General features: G+C 45.3%; 1 protein-coding gene across 3 annotated transcripts in view; it reads left to right on the top strand.

Moving 5' to 3' along the window:
• LOC138265203 (probable cation-transporting ATPase 13A4) overlaps positions 1-24,823 on the top strand; it is a 267,665-nt gene that overhangs the window by 84,840 nt on the left and 158,002 nt on the right. For 2 of the 3 annotated variants that reach the window (XM_069212748.1, XM_069212750.1), the window contains 4 exons: positions 4,735-4,804; positions 7,983-8,117; positions 20,409-20,481; positions 23,140-23,271. In XM_069212748.1, the coding sequence (XP_069068849.1) occupies positions 4,735-4,804; positions 7,983-8,117; positions 20,409-20,481; positions 23,140-23,271 (410 nt within the window). The remainder of the gene's footprint in view (positions 1-4,734; positions 4,805-7,982; positions 8,118-20,408; positions 20,482-23,139; positions 23,272-24,823) is intronic. The other variant, XM_069212749.1, reaches the window with a different exon arrangement.

A 24,823-nucleotide genomic window follows, 5' to 3' on the forward strand; every position in this document is an offset into this window, starting at 1 on the left:
GACGTCTACTCATTACTAGTAATATTGTTGTAATGGATACTTTGTAGCGTATTCTAGGTAGTGACCACTCAGACATCCATCCACATACCATACAAATTCTTGAATGTTTAAAAATACTTCCATTGGCCACAGTGCTTTGGGATATCATCACAATTATCCCGGAATGGAAAGCAGAGTACCTGTCAGGAATTCAGTAGCAGGAACAAAGACTTACTTGTGCAAAAGACCAAAATGCAAGAGACTGACAAGAGCCCAGCGATATCCACGTTGGCGGCATTGTAGCCATCTGCAAAACTGTTGTTGAAGGCCATCCTCCATGTGTTTGGTACACGCACTGACTTTGAGATCTCCAAAATGGCGGACGTGACTGGAAGGTTGGTGGTCTAGTGTTTGGGCGCAAAAAAGGAAATCTCAGCTCGATATGCAAGCGCACGTCAAGGAAGGTGGTGCACTTCAACTGGACTCCTGAGGCTCTGGTAGAGTCTCTTCAGTGTGAATATTTACCGCACAGAAGATTCCTCGTCAGAAAGGACAATACTCGGCCTGGTCATGGAAAGCAACTCACGCATCTTGGAGTTGAGACTCTTCTTCGGCATACAGCAAGTACTTTAGTTCTCTGCAGCACTCACATTTCTAAGGGCGTTCAACTGCTGGCTCCGCATTTAACTTCTTTGCAAAGGTCAGATAAGAGATACCCTTACAAGAGGCATAACGTTTTAGGAAATTTCAAGACTTTCTACATTAACAGAAACCTTTGTCAGAGAATTCTCAGGATTCAATTAATATATTGTGAATAATCGAAACTACGTGAATTTTGCTCATTCTCCAATTCACACATCTATTCACATGTCATTTGGAGCACAACTACGAAAACCGATAGATTTCATCACTACCAAACTGTATCCACTCACTCAATCAAATACTACAACCGCTATACTGGAATACTGTCTCAGTGCTAAAATCAAATACTATTTCAGTAAAATTCAAAATCTTATTATTTGCGACAGAGTTTATTTAAAAGAGAGGAGCACAAGCCTTGCTCTAAAGGGGTATGGAGCATTGATGTACATGTAATAGAAATACAGTTTAGTAACATTAGAATATGAATTGAAATGCAAATTGCATGTTTGTGCTTGTCTTCCCTTACAGGTAGCTGTCATTTATAACATCAGGCAAAAACGAAGTAAGGCAGCGAAGATTCCCCGCAAGACAGCCTCTCTCATTTCTCTATCCACTTCCCCTCCCCGTTGATATTTCACACTGGTAATAGTCAGAAGGTCAGTGTGGATATTAGTGGAGGGGCATTGAGACTAGCTTCTGCTCCTGAGGAATCCAGCTGTCCAGTACTTGACACCATGACAGTACTCTGGGAGTTGACTACTTAATCTGAGCTAGTTGACCCCAGCAGTAATATCAGATGCATTGTAGACAAAGGATCCATAGCCATGCTCTTGTTGCTGAAGTCCTCACTCGCTTCTAAATGTGTTGATCCTGAACTTTATCAGAGATGTTTGTCTGCATAGCACCTATGATAGAGGATCCCATAAGTGTTTTTGGTCGTCTTAGTCAGTTCTAGGTAGCCAGAGTAGCACAGTTGAATTGGATATGTCTGCTCATTTTTTATTCATCCATCTTTGCCAGTGGCTGACCCGTTACCAAGTAGTTGGATCACTCAACACCTTTGTCATATTTTTACATTTTAAACTCAAGGGCATTATGCAAATAGCTGACATTGTGCACCATGCTTCCTAATTACAAGGACCTCTCACTGAATGTTGTATCCACAGGGATGTGTAGACCATGGGCCGTCAACAACAGCCCATAGATGATTAAGGATAGTTCTTTGCAAATCCGTCCTTAGCAGGAGATAAATGCTCCTCATGAAAAAGCACATGCATCTGGCAAATTTTCATACACTAGTAGATATGTTCTATTACAAACACTGCAGTGTTGTCCCAAGGAAGTTGGGAAATGTAGAATCGGGTCTTTGGAATTCAGGGCAACAGTGGTTGATTCACTCCCACTGATGGCCAACTCCCGACGTTGTCTTGTGTGAAAATAAAATGTATGGAGGTTCCCAACTCAACCTCTCCCTGAAGGACAAGACACACACCACCAGAACCAACTTCACCAACTGCATGGCCGTGCTAACAGACTGGATTTGTACGAAGTGAATGAAGCTGAATCTTGACTAGACAGAAGAACTGGTCTTCAGCAATAATGCATCTACAAGACTCATAATGGACCCCCACACTTTGCCCACATCACACTACACCTTAGGAAGCTTCACTGTCTCCCCATTCACAAGCGCAGCCAATTAAGACTTCTCACGCACACACACAAAGCACTACACACCAGAAGACCAGAATACCTGAACAGTCGCTTACACTTTCACCTACCCATCAGACACCTATATTCTGGCTCACTCTCTCACACACACCTCCCGCATCCACAAAAGCAAAGCAGGAGGTTGCTCATTCTCATACATTGTACCCACGACCTCCCTCAACACATTTGAGCATCCTCCTCACATCTTGAGTTCTGCAGGACTTTGAAGACCTGGCTCTTCATATACGCACCTTCGTACCACACACCTACACACCTTGCCAGAGCGCCTATTGAGTAATTTGCACACTATACAAATCAACATGAAGGAACAGGTGTGTCCACTGATCTTGATGTTCTTGAGCGTCCCATATTTCATGCCTGTCTTCCATTAATTTTTAGAGCTCAACTGTACCTTGGTTTTTAGTTCTATTGATCAGTCCACACTTTCTCTGTTTCCCAGAACAGATGTTGATTTTCTTAATTCTATGTCACTGTGTCCTGCAAGGATTGTGTGTGACAAGGCTTATAGCTCCCATTGCCTCTTATGTTAGTCAGGACTGATTATACACAGACATTCTCTGCTTCCTTTCTTATAGTGGAGGTCTTTACTTTCCCTTGACATCCAGTTTTTGCACTGAGCTCCTGGATGGGAGTGATAAGCCTGCCTTCACCCTTTTGAAGCAGTGCAATCCTTCAGTGCTGCTTCTGCACCCCTCATTCCTCAGCAGAGCACCCTAAGCTATGACGTCTTCCCAATCAAGCTCCGATTAAGGACCTCTAGCCCCAGTAGATGGTTATGTGTCAAGTGATTGAAATGATTTTTCGAAAATTCGTCTCTCACTCGTGCAAATAAAACTCCGGCTCTTGTGTCAAAACCTAATGAGTTCATACTTCACTGTGGGAAATCGCACTATGTGCAAAGGCCTTATAGAAATGAACCAAAAGATAACTAGTGAAATGGGAAAAATGTTAGCTGGGGATTCTCCTAAATGGATAGCAGTGGGGGCAGCATGTGCAACCAGCAGACACTGGGTGCAAGACAGACATGAAAATAAGGGCTTTCTGCAGGGATAAATGCACACAATATTTAGTCAACATTAATTCAGTACTTATGGACATGCAATATTGTTTTGCACCATAAGGTTATAATTGATTGCATATTTGTTAATCTGGCATGTTACAAAATGTATCATTAAAGATCACAAAATTCTCACACCAATTTTATTAATCAATGTTCCATTAAAGTGAGAATTGTTTCGGCACACAATGTCCTTGTCAAAAAGTGTTTGAAAAGAGTCATTGTCCGTTGCATTCTTGAAAACGTGAAGTTATGCTCCTGAAAAACTGAGACGCGGATTTGATGAAAGTGGTGCTGTACCCTGTACCTTAGCACCCCCCCACCCCCATGTGTGTGCCGTATTTAAAATACAGCGCACCATGGCGCAGGGTAGGGGGCAATAACCTCAAAGTGGTTGACTCTATTGATGTACTGTTCAGTGTTAGAGCCAAAATGTTGGTGCTAACCCTGAACTGTACGTAGCGGGCCCTGTAACCAATGGAAGCCCTCTTTCAATGCCTGCTCTGAGTAGTTTAGATTCCACTGCCTCTATTTGTCCCGTCCCCCGAATGGGGGAACGCCCCCTTTGCATACGTTATGCATGGTGCAGGCATAATGTCTCACAAGGGGTTACAAAGCCACTTTGTAGATATGACACAGTGATTTTTTAATCTGGGCTTGAGTTTACATGTTTCTTCCAAAGTGATAAGGCTTACTCAGGGCACAGCAAGATCAAGTGCAAAAGCTTCATTGACATCAGGTAAAGTGGTCCTTTCAAAAGCAGGAATTTCATGAGGTAAACTCAACCTTTCTCACTCCTCTTTGAAATAAATCTCCATTTCTTACCAATCAGAGCCACTGGAATCATGCAATTCTGCAGCTGCACCACTTTGTACATAATTATGCATGTGCCACATTTGACACATAATGCATTATCTTCTGCATATTTGTAGTTTTTAATATAAAGAATATTTCTGCCTTAAATGGATGAAGAGATGGATTGCCTCTCAGTGACAGGTGAAGGTTCCAGTTCACCTTTCTTTGCCAATTGCTGACACTAACAGGGCACAGTCTCTGCCCAGGCAGTGCCAACACTGTAAAAATGATACCAAGGGAAGAAATACTGCTCCAATATGTGTACCACATAATATGTCTCCTCTTGCCACCTAATTGTTTCACATAATGTGTTCCTCCCCTGCTGCATAATTCCAGCGGCTCTGATCATAACATAACACCCCCGCACCACAAGACAACAATAACACAACCTAAGACAATGTGCCATAATGTCACAGTGGAAGTTCAGTGTTATGTGCATTAACTCAGAATGTTTCCTTGATAACCCCTTTCAGGAGATTAATTTGTGGACCAAACACCATTGAAATCGAAATGACCCCTCTTTGGAAACTCTTCATGAAGGAGGTGAGTCCAACGACCTCAAACCAACATGATCATAGAATGTTGTACAAAGAGGCGAAGCTTGGGGGGGGCGGCGGGTGGTGGTGGTGGGAGGGTTTGGTAGGGGCTGATGGCACCCGGATTATCATCCAAACTGAAAACAATGTGGTTAATAATTGGTTGGTCCCCGCTACTCAACCACCGCCTTCAGATCGCCAAACCTTTAACTCAACATGAATCCAAGAAAGAGGAATCCTTTTCTTTGGGGGTGTGGCAGCCACGTCTTGTCTTCTGCAGTAGTAAGTTTAGTTTGAGGTGGAAATTGCCGTGGACAATTTTGTGAACATTTTAAATCTTGTGCTTTTGTGGGTAGTCACAGACATGTGTCTGCCACATCTATGCTCTGCGTTCGTCAAGTAGGTGTGAGTGTAGCAGTGACTGGGGAGCAGCTCACACCCCCATGTGTGGGGGCCAGAAACAGATTACACTATTAATGATCCTCAGCTGTGGGGTTATGGTTGAAGGCAGTTCCCACTGGAAGCCACAATGGACATAGCCCCAGATTTACTCATTTCTCACACAACACAGCTCAGCAGACAACTTTTTTTCGCTGCGTTGCAGAAGAGGGGCCACAGCACAGAGCTGTATCTCCTAAGATGGTGCTGTCGCTGCAGTCATCCCCTGCACTGGTGCATTAACAAGCTGCCTTGTGTGAGACACATCAGTGGCATGACATTAGCGGGGCCCTCAACACAACTGGCACTGTGCGCAGGCAGCAGGCCCTTAGCCTGAGAGCTCCTGACTGGGCCTGGGCAAGCCCCCTCCATGTACCTTTCAGAGGGGTCCCCTCAAGTTTTGTTAGCCACTGACACATGCTGAGGTGCGCAGAAGCGAGTGTGCAGTGTCCAGCCCAGGATCCGGACTGACAGCTCCCCCTCTGGACAGATGTGCTGTGCACCGCAGGCCACGTCCAAGGGGTCGGGTTCTTGGCGGAAGTGGACACATTTACCCTTGTTTCGGTCTTCTTCATGTAGTCAGTAGTTTTTGGCCCAAAGGCTGGTCTGCTTGGATGAGGCTTTGCATTGAATCCTCGGGTTGTATGTGCTGCTGAGCCCCAGGAGCGCCCCTTTTACACAAAGCAGCACAAAGTGTTTTATGCGCCGAGACAAGGCCCTTTCCTGAGGGCGCGAGACGCTGCACAGTGAATACCAGGGGCCACCTTGGCTCCGCCTTGGTAAATGTGCCCTTAGAGTCTCCAGGTGACCACGAATCCCAAAGAATGAGTGAAGATCCACGAATGTCAGGGGGTGCCACTACTCAGAAAGGTTCTGCTCAGTTTGTGTGAACTCACGACACCGGGTGTTCGCTTGCTGTACTGTGGACCCAGAGGGTTAGCGCTGTGAAGCCCGAGATGTTGAAGCTCTGCTGATGTGATCCGGCAGTGACAGGGACTGATGTGCGGTGGTTCAGCAATGAGCTTTTGGGGGAAAGGTGATAGAGAGTGAAGAAACATGCCTGGAGCCCCGCACAAGAGATCCCCGCTGGCTGCCAGGCCACCACTGAAGGACGCCCCCGTTTCTAAAGTCAGAATCCACCACTTGACTCTTCTGGCCCAGACCCCAGTCATTGGCCTTTTCATAGATCAGGGACCTCCCTGCTTAGCTTGCGTACATGCCACAGTTTTACCCAGTGGAGCAGTGAAACTTGAGCCCCCCCCTGCACAGTAGATATAGCCCCCCAGCCCAAAACCTACCATGTTTGCTAAGGGGACCCCCCTGGAGCTCGGGGGCCCAAACACAGCGCCGGGGCTGCAGGGCCTTATGTTACCCACTAGTTTTACCAAAGCATGCAGGATTTTCCCGCACATGCCACTTGGCAGTAGGTTTGCTGTTTTCTTGCACGTTACGTTTTAAATAGTTTTCCTTGCGTCGTCGGAAACCGATCGATGTTCACGACCTATTGTTTCTCCAAAAAGTTAAAAGGGTACGAAAGTCCTAATTTGAATGAGAAAACCTGCATGCTAAACCCATGGAGGCTACAGGCAGTTCTAACATTTGTACTAGTAAGTTTGTAGCTCTTGTAAAGTTTGGTTTTCATTTCCGGCCTATGTGCTTCATGCTGTGGTCTCCCCTCTGTATCCACATCTGAAAAGTCCTTGAACCTTTCACTTCTAATATTTTTGTGGTCTGGCTCGACAGTGCAAGTGTCCCAGACAATCATGTGAGAATGACCAGGAGAGGGGTTTTAGCTCCCCCTACATATTGGGAGTCAGGAGTACATGGTTTGAATCGAATTGAAGTTATGTGCTCCCTCTGAAACAGTGCTTTTCTGCATTACTATTGGCCTAGAATGGAACTACAGATTATTGCATGCTGGGATTTGTAGTCTCATTGCTAGAGTTCAGCCTCTTCTTTCAGGCCCAGGCCTTGGCGTAAGTAGACTGTAATCTCCGCGATGCTGCAGTTGGGCAATATTTCACCTAGTTGGGCCAGAAAGAACAAGATGGGCCGCTAACAGAAATTAGGCTGGAACCCGTCCAGTGTGCAGTGAATTTGGGGATTTGTGAGGCAGGAATTGGGTTGACTTCATCACAACCACTCTCCTTCTTTCGAATAGGGGCATGTGGTCCACCCACATACTGGCTTCCAATAGCGCCTTGAGACCCAGTCAGGTCATTGCCCGGCAGGTGGATGACTACTGCATCCAGGGTGTGCACCTGCTTCTCCTTCGACTTCACGCCTGCTTGCCTCAATGACATCACCTTGGTATTGCGCTGCCCTAAGGTGTTGCTAAAGTTCTTGCCGTTGGCCCACCGTCGCGCTCTCATGATAAACGAATGTCCTGTGATCCAGACCGACCGCTCATCAGTGCCATCCCCTATGACAAGAGACTATGCCTAGTTTACGAAGATGCCAGCCTAATATAGGACTTAAATGCTGTTGGCATTGCCAGTGCTGTTGTATGTGTTTTGCAAGATATGGTGATGCCAAGTTAGGGCCGTAGGACAGACTATTGTTCTGATTTAGAGTTTGGCGGAGGGGATTACTCTCTCACAAATAATGTGACGGATATCCCGTCTGCCGTATTTCAATTCCATTATAGCCTTTGGAACAGTATATCTCATGTTTGTAACGAATCAGTCCCTATGTGTTGTTGCCTTACCTGCGCACCCCCTGACTCGACTATGCTCTTGTGTCTGCAGGTGTTAAACATATTTTACCTGCACCAGTTTTTCACCCTGGGGCTATGGCTGTCCGAAGGGTACATCGAATTCGCCTCTGTCATCCTCTTCATCAGCTTCGTCTCCATCGGCCTCACTCTCTACGAGCTCCGGAAGGTGAGACATTCAGGCTCTTCAGGCTTTGCGGGGCCCGGGATGGGGCAGGACCCTTGTGTGTGTGGGGTGGAAGGTCATGGGTCATTCTGAGGCACGTGGCCTTCCGTATGTGAAGAGGATTGGAGTGTTGGGATTCACTGTTTGTGCTCCGTTGTGTCATGCTGTGCTATGTCACATTTTGTTATGTTATGGTATGGCTTGCTCTGTCCTGCTATGTTACGGTATGTGATGGAAAGGCTTTGTGTATTGTGTTATGGCATGTGATGCATGCCTTGCTGCAGCATGGTAGCTCATTGTTATTTACGTTGTGCTAGTGTGTTATGTGTTATGCTGTGCTTGAGGGCTTTGGAAACGTTGTTTGTTGTGTTGCAGTATTTCATGTGATTTTATCTTGTGATGTAATGTTAGATTTGGTGTGTGTTATGCTAAGCCACTGTAGCATGTGTTATTTGGTGATGTTGTGTTATGTGTTTTTTTTATGTGCTAAGCCCTGTTAGCACATTATTTGGTGATGTTGTGTGTTTGTTGTGCTCAGCCATTGTAGCATGTGTTATTTGCTGATGTTGTGCAATGTGTGTGCTGGGATGAGCCATTGTAGCATGTGTTATTTGGTGATGTTGTGTGCGTGTTGTGCTAAGCCATTGTAGCATGTGTTATTTGGTGGTGTTGTACAATGTGTGTGCTGTGCTGAGCCCTGGTAGCACATTATTTGATGATGTTGTGTTATGTGTTGTGTTGTGCTAAGCCACTGTAGCATGTGTTATTTGTTGATGTTGTACAATGTGTGTGCTGCGCTGAGCCATTGAAGCACATGTTATTTGGTGATGTTGCATTGTGTGTTGTGTTGTGCTAAGCCACTGTAGCACGTTATCTGGTGATGTTATGTGTTATATTGTGCTAAGGCATTGTAGCACGTTATTTGTTGATGTTGTGTTATGCATGCTCTTTCTTTGTATTGTACCATGCATTCTGTTCTTTTGTGTTGCATTTAGTTATGCAGCGCCTCAGTAGTTTGACTGTGGAGTGTGTTGTTTGTGCTCAGCTTTGGTATCATATGTGTATGTAGATTTGCTAGAGTCAGCACAACTGACCTTAATAAGTAAACTTACAAGGGGACGCGAATAGGTCGATGAACCTTTTGACTTACAATTAAGATGTTCTTACCATAGATCCAGTACATAATCAATAGTCAATACACAATAATCAATAATCACTAGCAATCAATAAATCAATTATCAATAGAGTCAGTAATTGTCACACACCATGGCCTTTCAGTCATGAATAACCACACCTTTAGTAAAAGTTTACAATCTTTATTTCCCGATATTAACAATGCTAAAGTCATGTAAATTAATCTCAAAATCAAATGAAACACAGAATCAACACTGGCTGTCCAACGCGACGTAATCTAATCAAAGCTTGAACCACAACACATTCTAAGTTTATGGTGCAATTCAATAGCAAACTCAGCTGCCTCAATGTTATGATGTACATGAAGTTTAGCAGAGAAATTCATCAAGCATTAGTCCCTGTTATCATAATTCATTAGTGAGGATCCTTAACTAACATCAGATTAGCATCATCATGTTGGACTCCATGCAAAACAATTTAGTAACACAAAGTTGGAAAAAAACATCTAACTATGGCTCTATCAAAACAGCGCAGTTGGTACCTAGAAAGAAAAAGCAAATATGCGTAATAATCACAACTTGCATATACCTTTCCTTAGGGTGGATCAGCAAAGCAGAATCAGTCTTTGTCCTCAGGACATCAGTCGATCAGCAAGGCATCAGGATTCAGCTTCAGAGTTTAGGCAAAGTCTTTAGCATTAAAGTAACACACGTTACTTGTCAAGACGCATAAGAAAGTAGTTACCTCTTGGTCAGGACGAAAATGGCAATGGGCTCAGAATGACCGTCTTCTCTCTGTGCAGTGTTGTTAAGTTACCTAAACTACCCCCAAATCCCTATTGGTCAGTTAATCGTATGCTCACGCTCTGTCCAATAAAACTAAAATCCCAAATCGATGAATTCTAATATTACTCTGTTCACAAGTTGTTGATTGGTTCGTCTTGCGATGTCCTCATCATCCGGCTTGTCAGGTAACAATATTGTTGCAGCTTCTACTCTAGTCAGTATCTTCATTGTTCTTGCCCTGGGAAAGTCAGTCTCACACACATTACACATAAAATGTTGCATTAGCAAGAACATCATCTCCTAGCAGTCAGTACACACGAGAAGCTTCCGTTATGAGCACATTTAAACAATACAATAGAAATTCACAGTTTAACTTTCTTGGTCAGCTATTTTATTAAATGCTAAGAAATACAGCTTTTACAGGAAGCCTGGCAAGTAGGCCAAGACACTCGCTAAATTAAAGCCTACAATTAATAAAGCTAAAGCTTATTGCATAGTCGTTAATATGACATATTACTGCATTAATCGTGCATATATTCACCATTTCATAATATTAAATTATTGATTGGTACATTTCGTTAACATTGATGGCCATTCTTCGTAATCATATTTTCAAATGCATGCATTATTTTTCTACATTATTTTACTTTCTACACAAACTTATTATTCAAAATACATAAACACTCATTAATAATTTTTATTAAAATACCTGCACTAGCACTAGCATACTAAAGCGCTTCCTCACTGCCATCACTGCTCGAGGAGCTAGAGAGATACATTCCCCTGATCTTCAACTGGTGTGTGCAGTATTTGCTGGAGGCTGGGTTTTGGATCATAGGCTCCAGAACAAGGGTGAGAAGAAATATCTACTGGGGATTAATGCAGATGGCATTTAGGCATCGGAGGAAGTGGAACATGTAACAGGAAGAGGTGGGCCATAGGTCAGGAAGTAGCAAGCCCTCCTACATCTGTACTGGGAAGTATTTCAGTTCTAAATAGGATTGTGGCAAGTTTGAATTAGACTGCTTGGAAGATGACTACCTGGAGGAGCCTCAGACTCATCCCTGGTTCAATGCTCCCCAGACCTGGGAAGAGAAGACCTCTCTGGCTAGTGCCTGGGAGATCTTATCCCTTTAGTCATGAGCACTCGCTTAATTCCGCCTCTCACAGGTGATTCCCGGAGCTGGTCGGCCCGAAGGAGCCCCAAAGGCCCTTGGTAGGAAAACATGCATGCTCTGTCTGGATGGCTGTCTGGATGGCTACTGCCAATCGAGCCATTTAGCCCTTGATTCCCTGGGTAAAATCTACCTTCCTGGATCTCAGTCCTGGTTAGCCGAGGTAGTTTAAATGGCCGCAAGGTGCGTTCAAAGTGTAAATGATTAATATTTCCTCAAATTGACACAAATTCTTGAGTTAGCTTTGTCCTTCATTGACAGTCGAGCCGAGTGATCCAGTGCAAGTGTCTTGGGCAGCATTTGTGGGTCCAGGAGAGGCCAGAGGAAGAAATCACTGCTTATCTGCAGTGAGATGGTATGGTGCCTCATCAGCCTTTTCCTCTGGCAGCCAGCCTCAATGAATTAAACACTCTCTAGGTGCTTTGTCTGGGTCGCCTGTCCTGCAGCACAAGGCAGGTGAGCCTTTCCCATGGCTGTAAACACGTTCAGCTCTCCAACTACTATGCCCGGTTATCCAAGCAGTTCGCGCTGGTCTTCAAACCCGGCCCATCCACAAAGCAGGAGCAACCAGGTACCTGGCAATGAGATAGAGTTGTTCCATGTGCACGTCTGCCATCCACCATCTGCCATGGCCAGGGGGAGCCAGGGCTTGATCCTTGCCCATCAAGGGGCTCCTACCTAACTGGGGTCCCAAGCGATGTTGCCAGGCCCCCTATCCCCAGTGTGGAGGCACCAGTGGAGAAGAGCCAGCACCATCTTCACTCCCACCCCTCAATGAAACAACTACAAGTGACAGTTGGGTTTCATGCCATGGGCATCTCCTTGTTGCACAGCATTACCTTAGAGTTGATCCGTGGGTTTGCTCATGGCCCCAGCTCATTCCCATTCCAGGTTGCCCTCCTGCGCAGTTGCTACTCAGTTGCTCGAAGCCTACATGGCAGGGATTGGGCACTGGAGGTTCCAGGAGCAGGGTCACTCTGTGGGCTCAGCTCAGAGAGGCACTTAATTTTTTTCCCTTTGATCGTGTAGAATGAGACGTCCCCTGTTCCTTGCCCTTCTTAGCACCATGTCCTTAAAAATAAGGAGGTAGACCACAAGACTGTCTTTTAATCTGTGAACACCAGGTGGTAGAGGGAGAAATTGTGTCCTGCAGCATCAACCCTGGTTCCCTGTTAACCTAACCCAGGGCCTGCCGGAGCTCTGTCAAGGGCCCAGTCACATTTCCTTAACTTAACAAAGTAGGGCACATGGACCAGGAAGCAAGAGAGTGCATGGTCCCCTGGACCCCAGGGGCCTTCACCCAGGACCTGTCGGAGTTTTGACCATGGAGACACTAGGAGTGTCTCAATTCGGCAAAGTTATTGAGCTCTCATGGACTTTTGGGACCATGTCCCAGGAACTTGTGACACAGTGGGCCAGTGAATGGAGCCCATGGCCCTGTTATTTTTATCCCTGAGCCAGCCAGAGCTCTGTCATTGGGCCCTGTCAGAGCTTCTGATCCTAGCAAAGCAGAAGAGATCTCCTCGGGTCTGCTGGACTCCGTCCCAGGAGCTTTGCAATACAGTGAGCTAGAGAATGAAGCGCAGGGCTGGGGTATTGCACCCTTGGGCAGCTGGAGCTTTTACTCAGGTCCTGGATAGAGATTCTTATGCCAAACAATCAGGGGAGCATGCCCCGGGCCTACCGGACCCTGTCCCAGCCACATTGTGGTATTGCAGGCAAGAAAATGAAGCTCAGGACTCTTAAGCCGCTGAAGCAGGGTACTCCTCCCCAGGCCTGTGGGACCCCATCCCGGGAGACATGGGGTGCCAGAGAATGGAACCCAAGGCCTGGATCTTGAACATCCTGGCCTGTTGGAGCTCTGACCCGAGGCCCAGTGAGAGCTGCTTATCCCAGCGAAGCAGGGGAACCCTCCTCAGGCCTGTGGAACCCCATCATATGTGCTTTATGACACATGTCTGATAATGGAATCCAGGGCCGGAGGCTTGAACACCCACGCCAGCTTAGCTCTGACCTGGGGCCTGGCTGAAGCATCTTGTTCTGGCAAAGCAGGAGAGTCCTCCCCGGGCCTGCAGGACCCTGTCCTAGGTGCTTTGTGACAAGGTGGCCCAGAAAATGGAGCCCAGGGTTAGGGCCTTGCAGTATTGTAAATATTCAATTTTTATGAAAACTTTGGTATCAGTGCAACATTGCCTTGCCCAACAATGTGCAAACAACTCTTGTTCCTCTTAAAGGAATAAAAGTGCCTGCTTTTAGGACCGTGTTCAGGCAGCATGTGCCCTATGTTTTTATCTTGTTTTGCATTCCTAAAGTTTTAATATAAACAGATTTCTAACAGCTGTACTTCTGCTTTAACAGGACAGTCCTACTGCATTCCAGCACCAGCACTGACACAGGCCGGTGGGTGGCATCTCTGTGGACCACAAAGCCATGTTAGGACAGGACAGTCCACTGCATCCCAGTGTTGGCACTGACGCAGGCCTGTGGGTGGCATCTCTGTGGACCACAAAGCTGTGTTAGGACAAGACAGTCCACTGCATCCAAGTGCCAGCTCTGATGCAGGCCGGTGGGTAGCATCTCTGTGGACCACAAAGCTGTGTTAGGACAGGACAGTCCTACTGCATCCCAGTGTTGTCACTGAGGTATGCCGTTGGGTGGCATCTGTGTGGTCCACAAAGCTGTGTTAGGACAGGACAGTCCTACTGTATCACAGTGCCGGCGCTGATGCAGGCTGGTGGGTAGCATCTCTGTGGACCACAAAGCCGTGTTAGGACAGGACAGTCCTACTGCATCCCAGTGTTGCCACTGACGCATGCCGGTGTATGGCACTCTGTGGACCACAAAGCCATGTTAGGACAGGACAGTCCTACTGCACCCCAGTGCCGGCACTGACGCAGGCCGGTGCGGCATCTCTGTGGACCACAAAGTTGGGTTAAGACAGGACAATCCACTGCATCCCAGTGTTGGCACTGACGCAGGCCAATGGGTACCATCTCTGTGGACTAAAAAGCTGTGTTAGGACAGGACAGTCCTACAGCATCCCAGTCTCCTTGGCACTGCCACAGACCAGTGGGTGGTATCTCTGTGGACCACAAAGCCATGTTAGGACAAGACAGTCCTACTGCATCCCAGTGCTGTCACTGATGCAGGCCGGTGGGTGGCATCTCTGTGGAGCACAAAGCCGTGTTAGGGCAAGACAGTCCGACTGCATCTCAGTGCCAGCACTGCCGCAGGCCGGTGGGTGACATCTCCATGGACTACAAAGCCGTGTTAGGACAGGACAGTCCACTGCATCCCAGTGTTGGCACTGACGCAGGCCGGTGGGTGGCATCTCTGTGGACCACAAAGCTGTGTTAGGACAAGACAGTCCACTGCATCCCAGCACCGGTACTGATGCAGGCTGGTGGGTAGCATCTCTGTGGACCACAAAACCGTGTTAGGACAGGACAGTCCTACTGCATCCCAGTGTTGCCACTGACGCATGTCGGTGGGTGGCATCTCTGTGGACCACAAAGCCATGTTAGGACAGGACAGTCCTACTGCAACCCAGTGCCGGCACTGACGCAGGCCGATGCGGCATCTCTGTGGACCACAAAGTTGTGTTAGGACAGGACAGTCCACTGCATCCCAGTGTTGGCACTGACGCAGGCCAGTGGGTACCATCTCTGTGGACTAAAAAGCTGTGTTAGGATAGGACAGTCCTACTGCATCCCAGTCTCCTTGGCACTGCCACAGACCAGTGGGTGGCATCTCTGTGGACCACAAAGCCATGCTAGGACAAGACAGTCCTACTGCATCCCAGCGCCGGCAGTGACACAGGCTGGTGGGTGGCGTCTCTGTGAACCACAAACCTGTGTTAGGACAGGACAGTCCTGCTGGCACTGACGCGGGCACTATGTCATGGTCAATGTATCAGCTGACAAAAGTCACACAGCTAATATTTTGCCTACCACTACATCAAAAAATAAATATGTTTTTACTATTCTTAGTACCACATTGATGTACCTGGACGTCCCATGCAGTGTAGTGGTAATGTTGATATAAGGGATGCAGTATTTTTCTCGATCAGTATTTCAACATGACATAGTGGTGAACACTAAATCACGATCAGTGGGCAGGCGCCTGCGCTAATCCAGTAATCTGGTGGATTGTCTTCAACCCAAACTGCAATCTAGTGGCAGAAGAGGGGCTTTACAGTGGGCTGGCCATTCAAATTAAAATGTGGGGCCACAGAATGCAGTTACAAACATGGCATGGGTGGTATCCCACTCATGGAACACATGAAAAATGGCTCCTCCTAAACACATAAATAAGTACTCTTCCAAGGGAAAAAGATGATAATCACATATGTCATGTTATGTTATGCTATGTTATGTAACGTTATGTTATGTTATGTTATGGTATGGTATGGTACGGTATGGTATGGTATACTATGCTATGATATGGTATGGTTTGGTTTGGTGTGTTGTAGTGTGGTACGGTATGGTATGGTATGTTGTGGTGTGGTGTGGTGTGGTTTGGTTTGGTATGGTATGTTGTGTTGTGGTGTGCTGTAGTGTGGTGTGGTATGGGGTTGTATGGTGTGTATGTAATGGTATGTTGTGGTGTGGTGTGTTCTAGTGTTGTGTGGTATGGTATGGTATGTTGTTTTGTGGTGTGTTGTAGTGTGGTGTGGTATGGTATAGTATGGTATGTTGTGGTGTGGTGTGTTGTAGTGTGGTGTGGTATGGATTGGTATGGTATAGTATAATATTGTATTTTTTGCTGTGGTGGGTTGTAATGTGGTTTGGTATGGTATGGTATGTGTTGTGGTGTTTTGTAGTGTGGTGTGGTATGGGGTGGTATGGTATGGTATGTTATGGTATTTTGTGGTGTGGTGTGTTGTAGTGTGGTGTGGTATGGTATAGTATGGTATGTTGTGATGCGGTGCAGTATGGTATGGTATGGTATGATTTGGTATGGTATGTTGTGGTGTGGTGTGTTGTAGTGTGGTGTGGTGTGGTTTTGGTATGGTATGGTATTGTATGTTGTGTGTGGTGTGGTATGAGGTGGTGCGGTATGGTATGGTTTGGTATTGTATGTTATGGTATGTTCTGCTGTGGTGTGTTGTAGTTTGGTGTGGTATGCTATGGTGTGTTATGGTGTGGTATGTTTTATATGGTATGACATGGTTTGGTATTGTATGTTGTGGTGTGGTGTGTTGTAGTATGGTGTGGTATGGTATGTTGTGGTGTAGTGTGTTGTAGTGTGCTGTGGCATGGTATGGTGTGGTATGTTGTGGTGTGGTGTGTTATAGTGTGCTTTGGTATGGTATTTTATGTTGTATTGTGGTGAGTTTTAGTGTGGTGTGGTATGTCATGGTATGTTACAGAATGTTGTGGTGTGGTGTGGTGTGTTGTAGTTTGGTCTGGTATGGTATGGTATGTTGTGGTGTGGTGTGTTGTAATGTGGTGTAGTATGGTATGGTATGGTATTTGTATGTTGTGGTGTGTTGTAGGGTGGTGTGGTATGGAATGGTATGGTATTCTATGTTGTGTTGTGGTGTGTTGTAATGTGGTGAGGTATGGGGTGGTATGGTACGGTATGTTATGGTATGTTGTGGTGTGGTGTGGGGTGTTGTAGTGTGGTGTGATTTGGTATGGTATGGTAAGTTGTGGTGTGGTGTGATGTAGTGTAGGGTGGTGTAGTATGGTAGGGTATGTTGTGGTGCGGTGTGGTGTGGTGTAGTGTGGTGTGGTATGGCATGGTATGATATTGTATGTTGTGGTGTGCTATAGTGTGGTGAGGTATGGGGTGTTATGGTATGTTGTGGTGTGGTGTGGGGTGTTGTAGGCTGGTGTTATATGGTATGGTATCGCATGTTGTGGTGTGGTGTGTTGTATTGTGGTGTGGTATGGTATGGTATGGTATTTGGTGGTATGGTATGGTATGTAATGGTATTTGGTGGTGTGGTATGGTAATCTGTATGGCTCACTAATCACCAATTTTTTGGGCTTTTTTTCCTTGATGATTTCAAGTCTGGTATCAGTTTGGGATACAGTACTGAACCAGCTCTATTACAAATCTCTTTATAAACTGTATTTATTAATTTTAAAGTTTTTTGAACACAGAAAACACATATTAACCCATAGGGTATGAGATGATACAATACTGCGTATACTGGAGGCTGGGGGTATGATGACACCTTTAGCAGGCAAATAGAACAAGTCTAGACATCAATTGACGGAAGCAATACACGAGGTATAATGATATTTAAAGGACTAATGAGCATTCAGAGATGTTATGTGTGGTCATTGACATGCAGTTACATGTAACTAGTGATAGTCTCATGAGTCAGCGTCGATCTTCAAGAGGTAATCTCTTAAGGTTGCCATATATCTTTGGGTCGTGATGTGGGGGGCTGTAAGGTAGCATACACTTCACTAGTGTCGCAGTAGATCAAGCTATTGATCCATGCTTTTAAGGTTGGTCGTATTCTGCTGCCGCAGCGTAAGGCTATTTCCCGTTTGGCAAGTGGCAGTGCAATCACTGTGTACCTACATATAGATTGAGGGACGTCTGCCACAGGACCTATTAGTGCCATCAAGGGGTCAGCGCTAAGGTTGGTGTCTGTCATCAGTGATAGCCATTCAAATATGTCACCCAGTAGATGTGCATTGGAGATCAGTCTATGTCAGGTGAGCAAAATCCGCTTCTGGCCTACCGCTTTTGGGTCAGTTAGAGAATTTAGTAATCTCTATTTTTCAAAGCCCAGCTGGGGTAGTGTATGCCCGGTGTAGAAACTTGAATTCAAGTAAGTTGTGGCGGTGTTTGGGAGATACTAGTTTAGTTTGTGCACAGCAGTAATACCATTCTTTGTTAGTGTGCTACCTAGGACTGTTTGCTATTGTTCTCTTATACACCTGCCATTGGTGCGCTTCAGGGTCATGCAAGCCTTGTATAATTTGGAGACAGTCTGCCACCCCTCTGAGTTTGAAATATATACTGTCAGGGGATAAAGTCATTGGGGACTTTGGGGTAAGAAGGGATTAATGCCCGAAGGACAGCGTGTAGATGGTGTATGATAAAAAAGTTAATCGGGGTGGCCATGGCGAATCTGTGGTCCCTGGAATATGCCGAAGCATGCCCATTTGGGAAGAAGTCACCTATTATATTTAGGTCACATTTAAGAAGAGTGCATTGCACGACTCGTTCCGGAGTTGATGGGATCCAAGGGTTTGTGGCCATCAGGAGTAAGGTGAGTATAGGGGGCCTGTTGCCACTTTCCGGTTGACTTTCTTCCATGCCCAGCATATGGTAAGAAGTCTTTGAATGTCATCTAGATTTTGTTTGATTTCCGCTGGGGAGGAGAGATGATAAGGGAGTGCTATAGGCTTGCTCTTTTTCTAGAAGTGAATAGGGTAGTCTAGCATCAGGATGAAATCAATGGGAAGAGAATTGGCCTTGTGCCACTAGGGGATAGATTTGCAAGTCGGGGACTCCAAAACCGCCCCTGTCAAATGGAAAGAAGAGGGGGTCCCACCGAGTCTGTGGTAGCCAGCCAGCCCAAATCAAGCAGATCAAAATGCCCCGGAGGTGGCCAAAAAAGGCGTTAGTCAAGGGTGTGGATATTAAGGAAGAAGTAGAGAAACTGGGGGAGGACGACCATTTTAATAATGGCTATCCGCCTGGCCATGAAGAGTGGGAGTCGGATCAATCGCTCAAGCTGGACTGATAGTTTCTCGATGGCGAGTCTATAACTTAAGCAGATCACCTGTTCTTTATCCCCATCTAGTATAATACCCAGGCATTTATTAGAGTCTCCGCACCTTTGTAAAGGGAAGTCACAGGTCACAGCAGATGTTGCAGCGGTTAGTGGAAAACGCTCCGACTTTGCCCCGTTTATGTTGTGTCCAGAAAATTCCCCCAAGTGGATGATTTCTAAAAATGAGCAGGTTCAGATTTTGAGCAGGGTGACGCAGAAATAGTAGTGTGTCATCAGCATACATTGAGATTAATAGTGGACTATGTCTGAACCTGAACCTGTATAGCAAATGGCATACCTTTGGGTCTATTGCGATTATAAAAAGCAATAGTGACAGAGGGCATCCCTGTGGGTGCCTCTAGTTATCAGGAATTACTCTGTAAGCACACCATTTACCCCAAGGCGGGCAATTGGATGGAGTATAGGAGCATTATCAATGCTATAAATCCACTTGGGAGCCCTATTTTCTTCAGTACTGCCCTGAGGAAGGGCCATCCCAATGAGTTGAAGGCCTTCTCCACCTCAAGAAGGGCCACAGCTGCCTGGATGTTTGTCGAGGTCTGGCTGAGGACCGTAAGCACTTTGCAGACATTGAAGGCCGTAGATTTATGTGCTACCAAACCAGTTTGGACAGGAGATATTATCTGATCGATTAATAATGCTAGTCTTGTGGAAATTACTTTGACCAGGACTATATTATAAAAAGTTCAGTAGTGAAAGAGGGTAGTATGAGGAGTGGAGTAGGGGGTCTTTATTGGGTTTCAATAAAAGTATTAATGGAAGGAGAACTCTTTGAGGCACCGGATTATACATGGAAGGAGTACCCTTGGAGGATCAGACGTTTCCATAAGAGGAGGGCCCGTGGAGGAACAGAAGTACCCATGGAGGCCTCTAACATACACAGAGTTCCAGGCATGGTCCAGGAGATTGCTGTGAACAGGGTCGGACTGGCCTGTAGGGCAATCAGTCAGTGCCTGAGGGGCTGGTCTCAGAGGTCAGTGTGTGAGCTGTTTTCTTAGCTGTTTGTAGGTATTATGTATGGCCTGATGGGACTTTTTTTTTGAGTGTTTACTGTTGATTTCCCTGATATTACCACAAACAGTGCCTGTAGCAGTCTTCCATACCTTAACTTCAAAACTGCCCAATTCACCACATTTTAGCTACCTATTTCACAAACTGAAACCGCTTTTGTTTTAGTGCTCGAGTCTATTTTCTGTCCCATTCAAACACTGGTTCTAATTCTATAAAAAGTAGGATATCTACAAAAATTTCAGACAAAAATATACCACATACAAAACAAATTTGTGAGATGGCTTCTGGATGGGGAAACCCTTGAATGTAAAATGAAATGAGAATAAATACTGCAGAAATTGTTAATGAATGTGATGAGTAAACTAACCCAAGTGTATCTACTTGTGATGTGCAATGAGTTCTCTTTCCCTCTCTCATTGAACAGCAATCCACACGACTCCACAACCTGGTTGAAGCACATAACAAAGTTTGTGTAACAGTGTGCAGAAAAAATGGAGGTGAGTTGTGTTATATTACTCCTTTGTACCAGTGTTTTGTGACACACAGTGACACATTATGGTAAATGGTTTCATGATATGATATTGTATTTTCACAATTTCACTACACCCCTGCACAACAGGCATGTGCTGGCAGCAGACACTGAGTGCAGGCAACAACTGTGTTAATGTGTTAACGTACAGCGGGGTAGTGTTGGCCTAAACTTTTATTAGAATTCCAGAAAATGAATGCTGGAATATGAGGTCAATATTTTTGTAATCAATCTGGAAATAGGCTGTGATTATTAGAGCAGAAATACAAAGTGTTCCATGAGTGTCACTGATGCAAAGGCATGGGCAGCCTTCATCAGGGCTGGCTGTCGTATTCTTCCAGAATACGTCTGGCTCTTCTTCATCCAAAGACAGTAGTTCTCACTTTACCTCCCAGCTCTGTAACATTCCAGGTTTAAAGTTGAAGGGACACTATTTGTTAAACTAAGAAGACCATTTTAGTAGCTAGGATTATGCCTTTGACACAAGAACGCCCTGACCAGACTCAGGATGCATGGATCCTTGCTAGATTCACTCTTCATTGGAATTGCCTCCGAACTGAAGAAACATCCTGGCTAGAGTCACTCCTCACTTGATGCTGTCCCCATAACCTAAGAAAGATACTGGCTAGAGTCACTCTTCACTGGATGCTGCCTCTGAACCTAAGAAAGATCCCGGCTAGAGTCACTCTTAAATGATGCTGTCCCCATAACCTAAGAAAGATCTCAGGCAGAGTCACTTTTCACTGGATGCTGTCCCCATAATCTAAGAAGGTTTCACTAGATTATGCCTTTGACACAAGGAATCCCTGACCAGACTCAGGGTGCATGGATCCTTGATAGAGTCACTCTTCACTGGATGCTGCCTCTGAACCTAAGAAAGATCCCGGCAAGAGTCACTCTTAATTGGATGCTGTCCACCTAACCTAAGAAAGATCATGTCTAGAGTCACTCTTCACTGGATGCTGTCCACTTAACCTAAGAAAGATCATGTCTAGAGTCAGACTTCACTGGACGCTGCATGTGTAACCCAATAAAGATCCTGGCAAGAGACACTATTCACTGGAAGCTGCTTCCGAACCTAAGAAAGATCATGTCTAGAGTCACTCTTCACTGGATGCTGCCCACTTAACCTAAGAAAGATCATGTCTAGAGTCACTCTTCACTGGATGCTGTCCACCTATCCTAGGAAAAATCATATCTAGAGTCACTCTTCAGTGAATGCTGCTTGTTTAACCCAAGAAAGATCCTGGCAAGAGACACTCTTCACTGGAAGCTGCCTCTGAACCTAAGAAAAATCATGTCTAGAGTCCCTCTTCAGTAAATGCTGCGCATAACCTAATAAAGATCCTGGTTAGAGTAATTCTTCACTGGATGCTGCCTCTGACCCTCAGAAAGATCCCAGCAAGAGTCCCTTTTAACAGGATGCTGCCCAACACCTAAGTAAAATCCTGGCTAGAGCAAGTGTTCACTGGATGCTGTCTTCCTAACCTAAGAAAGATCCAGGCTAGAGTCACTCTTCACTGGATGCTGCCCAAATAACCTAAGAAAGGTCCAGGCTATATTCACTCTTCACTGGATGCTGCACATGCAACATAAGAAGGATCTAGAGTCACTCTTCACTGGATGTGGCACATGCAACCTAAGAAAGATCCTGGCAATAGACACTCTTCACTGGATGCTGCACATGCAACCTAGGAAAGATCCTGGCTATGATCACTCTTCACTGGAAGTTGCCTCTGAACCTAATAAAGATCATGTCTTGAGTACCTCTTCAATGGATGCTGCCCATAACCTAAGATAGGTCTGGGCTAGAGTCACTCTTCACTGGATGCTGCACGTATAACCTAAGAAAGATCCTGGCAAGAGACACTATTTGCTGGAAGCTGCCTCTGAACCTAAGAAAGATCATGTCTAGAGTCCCTCTTCAGTGGATGCTGTCCATAACCTAAGATAGGTCCGGGCTAGAGTCACTCTTCACTGGATGCTGTCACCATAACCTAAGAAAGATCCCAGCTAGAGTCTCTATTTACTGAATGCTGCCCCCATAACCTAAGATAGATCCAGGCTAGGGTCACTCTTCACTGGAAGCTACCTCTGAACCTAAGAAAGATCATGTCTAGAGTTCCTCTTCACTGGATGCTGTCACTATAACCTAAGAAAGATACTGGCTAGAGTCCCTCTTCAGTGGATGCTGCCCATAACCTAAGATAGGTCCAGGCTAGAGTAACTCTTCACTGGATGCTGCACGTGTAACCTAAGAAAGATCCTGGCTATATTTGTTCCCATGAGGAAGCATATTCAATTTAAAGCCTTGTGTGTACCATCAAGTCTCAACTCTTTTATTCAGCCATTTCACCCGACGATGTATTGAAGATCATCTGAGCTCAACTTGGCTATGATTCACAGGTGGAAGTTAGTGAGGCAGGGTGGAAACTCTTTCCACATTCAGGGTCCAAGTTTGCAGAATGAACTTTGATCAGCTTTCGTAGAAATATGAATTAATGCAGTTTACCCATTTTTAAAAATAAATTCAGTTTATATTACGAAATGTTGTAATTTGAGGTTCCCAAGATAGTTTTTGCTGTTTTTACATGTGTTGTGTTTACAAATTGTCATTTTACTCCAGAGTTTAAAGAGATGGAGTCTCATTCCTTGGTCCCAGGTGATGTCATTGTTATAACTGGGAAGAAGTTCTATTTACCCTGTGACGCAGTGCTGATCAGTGGGAGCTGTGTCATCAACGAGGGCATGCTGACAGGTACGGACCTCACATGACCAGAGGGTGGGCGGGGCTGTAAGAAGTCCTTTGGAAGTGGTGGGGAGTCATACGCAAGCCAGATTCTTTAAGGGGGAGGGGGTTGGAAGAGTTTTTCTCTGCAAGAAAATAACAAATCAGATCAAATAGTGAATTTAAAAGCACATTTTTGTATGAATTTGCTGAAACTAATCATTTAATAATCAAGTGTTTTCAAGTGTGCAAATGAAACTTTATGCTTCCGGGGAGTTAACCCATTTTCACAAAATGTGGTACGAGTGCACACTAAAAGTAAATAAGTACCTCCAGTAGTCCACAGCCGCTATTTTGACATGGGTGCCCCTGCTTATATCAGGAACCATCAGCAATAAGCCAGTTCCAGAATTTTGCAAATGATGCTGCAAGTATACCATTGGTGACCTATATCTCAAAACGTGCCTATAGAATGTCAGTGTCAGCATTCTGTGATGATTACCCCAACCATATGATATGAATGCCCTCCATTATGTCAAGAATCATTAAGCCACCAACAGGCAGCTATGGCGATCTTTTGACATTTGTGAGTATGCCATCACCACCCAGCGGAACACAATGCAGTTTACCTATGAATGATTTTGGAATTATTCAACAGGAAAAGCCTCAGCTATGACAGACTTACACTGAGCAGATTTGAGATAGCCCTGATGAAGTCCCTGCACTTGTGGCGAAACGTGTTGACTGGGTCTTTTGTATATGTGGATAATTGTTGCCAATAAAGAAATTTGTGAAGCCCGGACCTGTGATGACTGGATTTCCACATTAAATTGTATTCAGACCATTAATGCAGACATATTGATTGTACTTACCTCTTGGTTTTACATTGAATTAAAAGGACACAACTTTGCCCTCCTACCCTATTAGTTAGATCATTAAGCACTGCCTGCATTTTTCCATGAATGGATTTCTGTATGCAAAAAGTTACCTCCAATATCCCATCTGCAGCATGTTTCAAGGGGCTCCTCTGTTAGCTAGTAAACACCTTCACAATGCCAGATCTGCAGCATCACTCACTCACATGCTCACTCAAGGTTTCACTCACTGTCTCACTCACATGCTCACTCAAGGTTTCACACAATGTCTCACACACATGATCACAAACTGTCTCACTCACTTCAAACTCACACACTTTCTGACATACAGTCTACTTTTCAAGTCATTCTCACCCACCTGCATGTTCACTGTCTTACATAATCACACATTGTTTCACTCAGTGCCCACTCCCTGTCTCACTGCGATACTCACAATGATCTCAATTACAAGCTTGCCCAAACACTGTCTCAATTACTCTTTCAGTCACACGCTCACATTTTCTCACTTGTTCAAATACAGTTTCACTCCAAGACTCATACACTTTCTCAATCACACCCTCACACTCTCACTGTCACACTAACGTTTGCCACTGTGTTTCATGCACAATTTCTGTCATCCTCATTCACACGCTCACCCACAGTTTCACTCACATGCTCTCTCACTCAAATGCCCACTCTCTGTCTGACTGAGATGCTTATACACTGTT

This window comes from Pleurodeles waltl, chromosome 11 (assembly GCF_031143425.1).
Source record: "Pleurodeles waltl isolate 20211129_DDA chromosome 11, aPleWal1.hap1.20221129, whole genome shotgun sequence".
Classification (NCBI taxonomy): Eukaryota; Metazoa; Chordata; class Amphibia; order Caudata; family Salamandridae; genus Pleurodeles; species Pleurodeles waltl.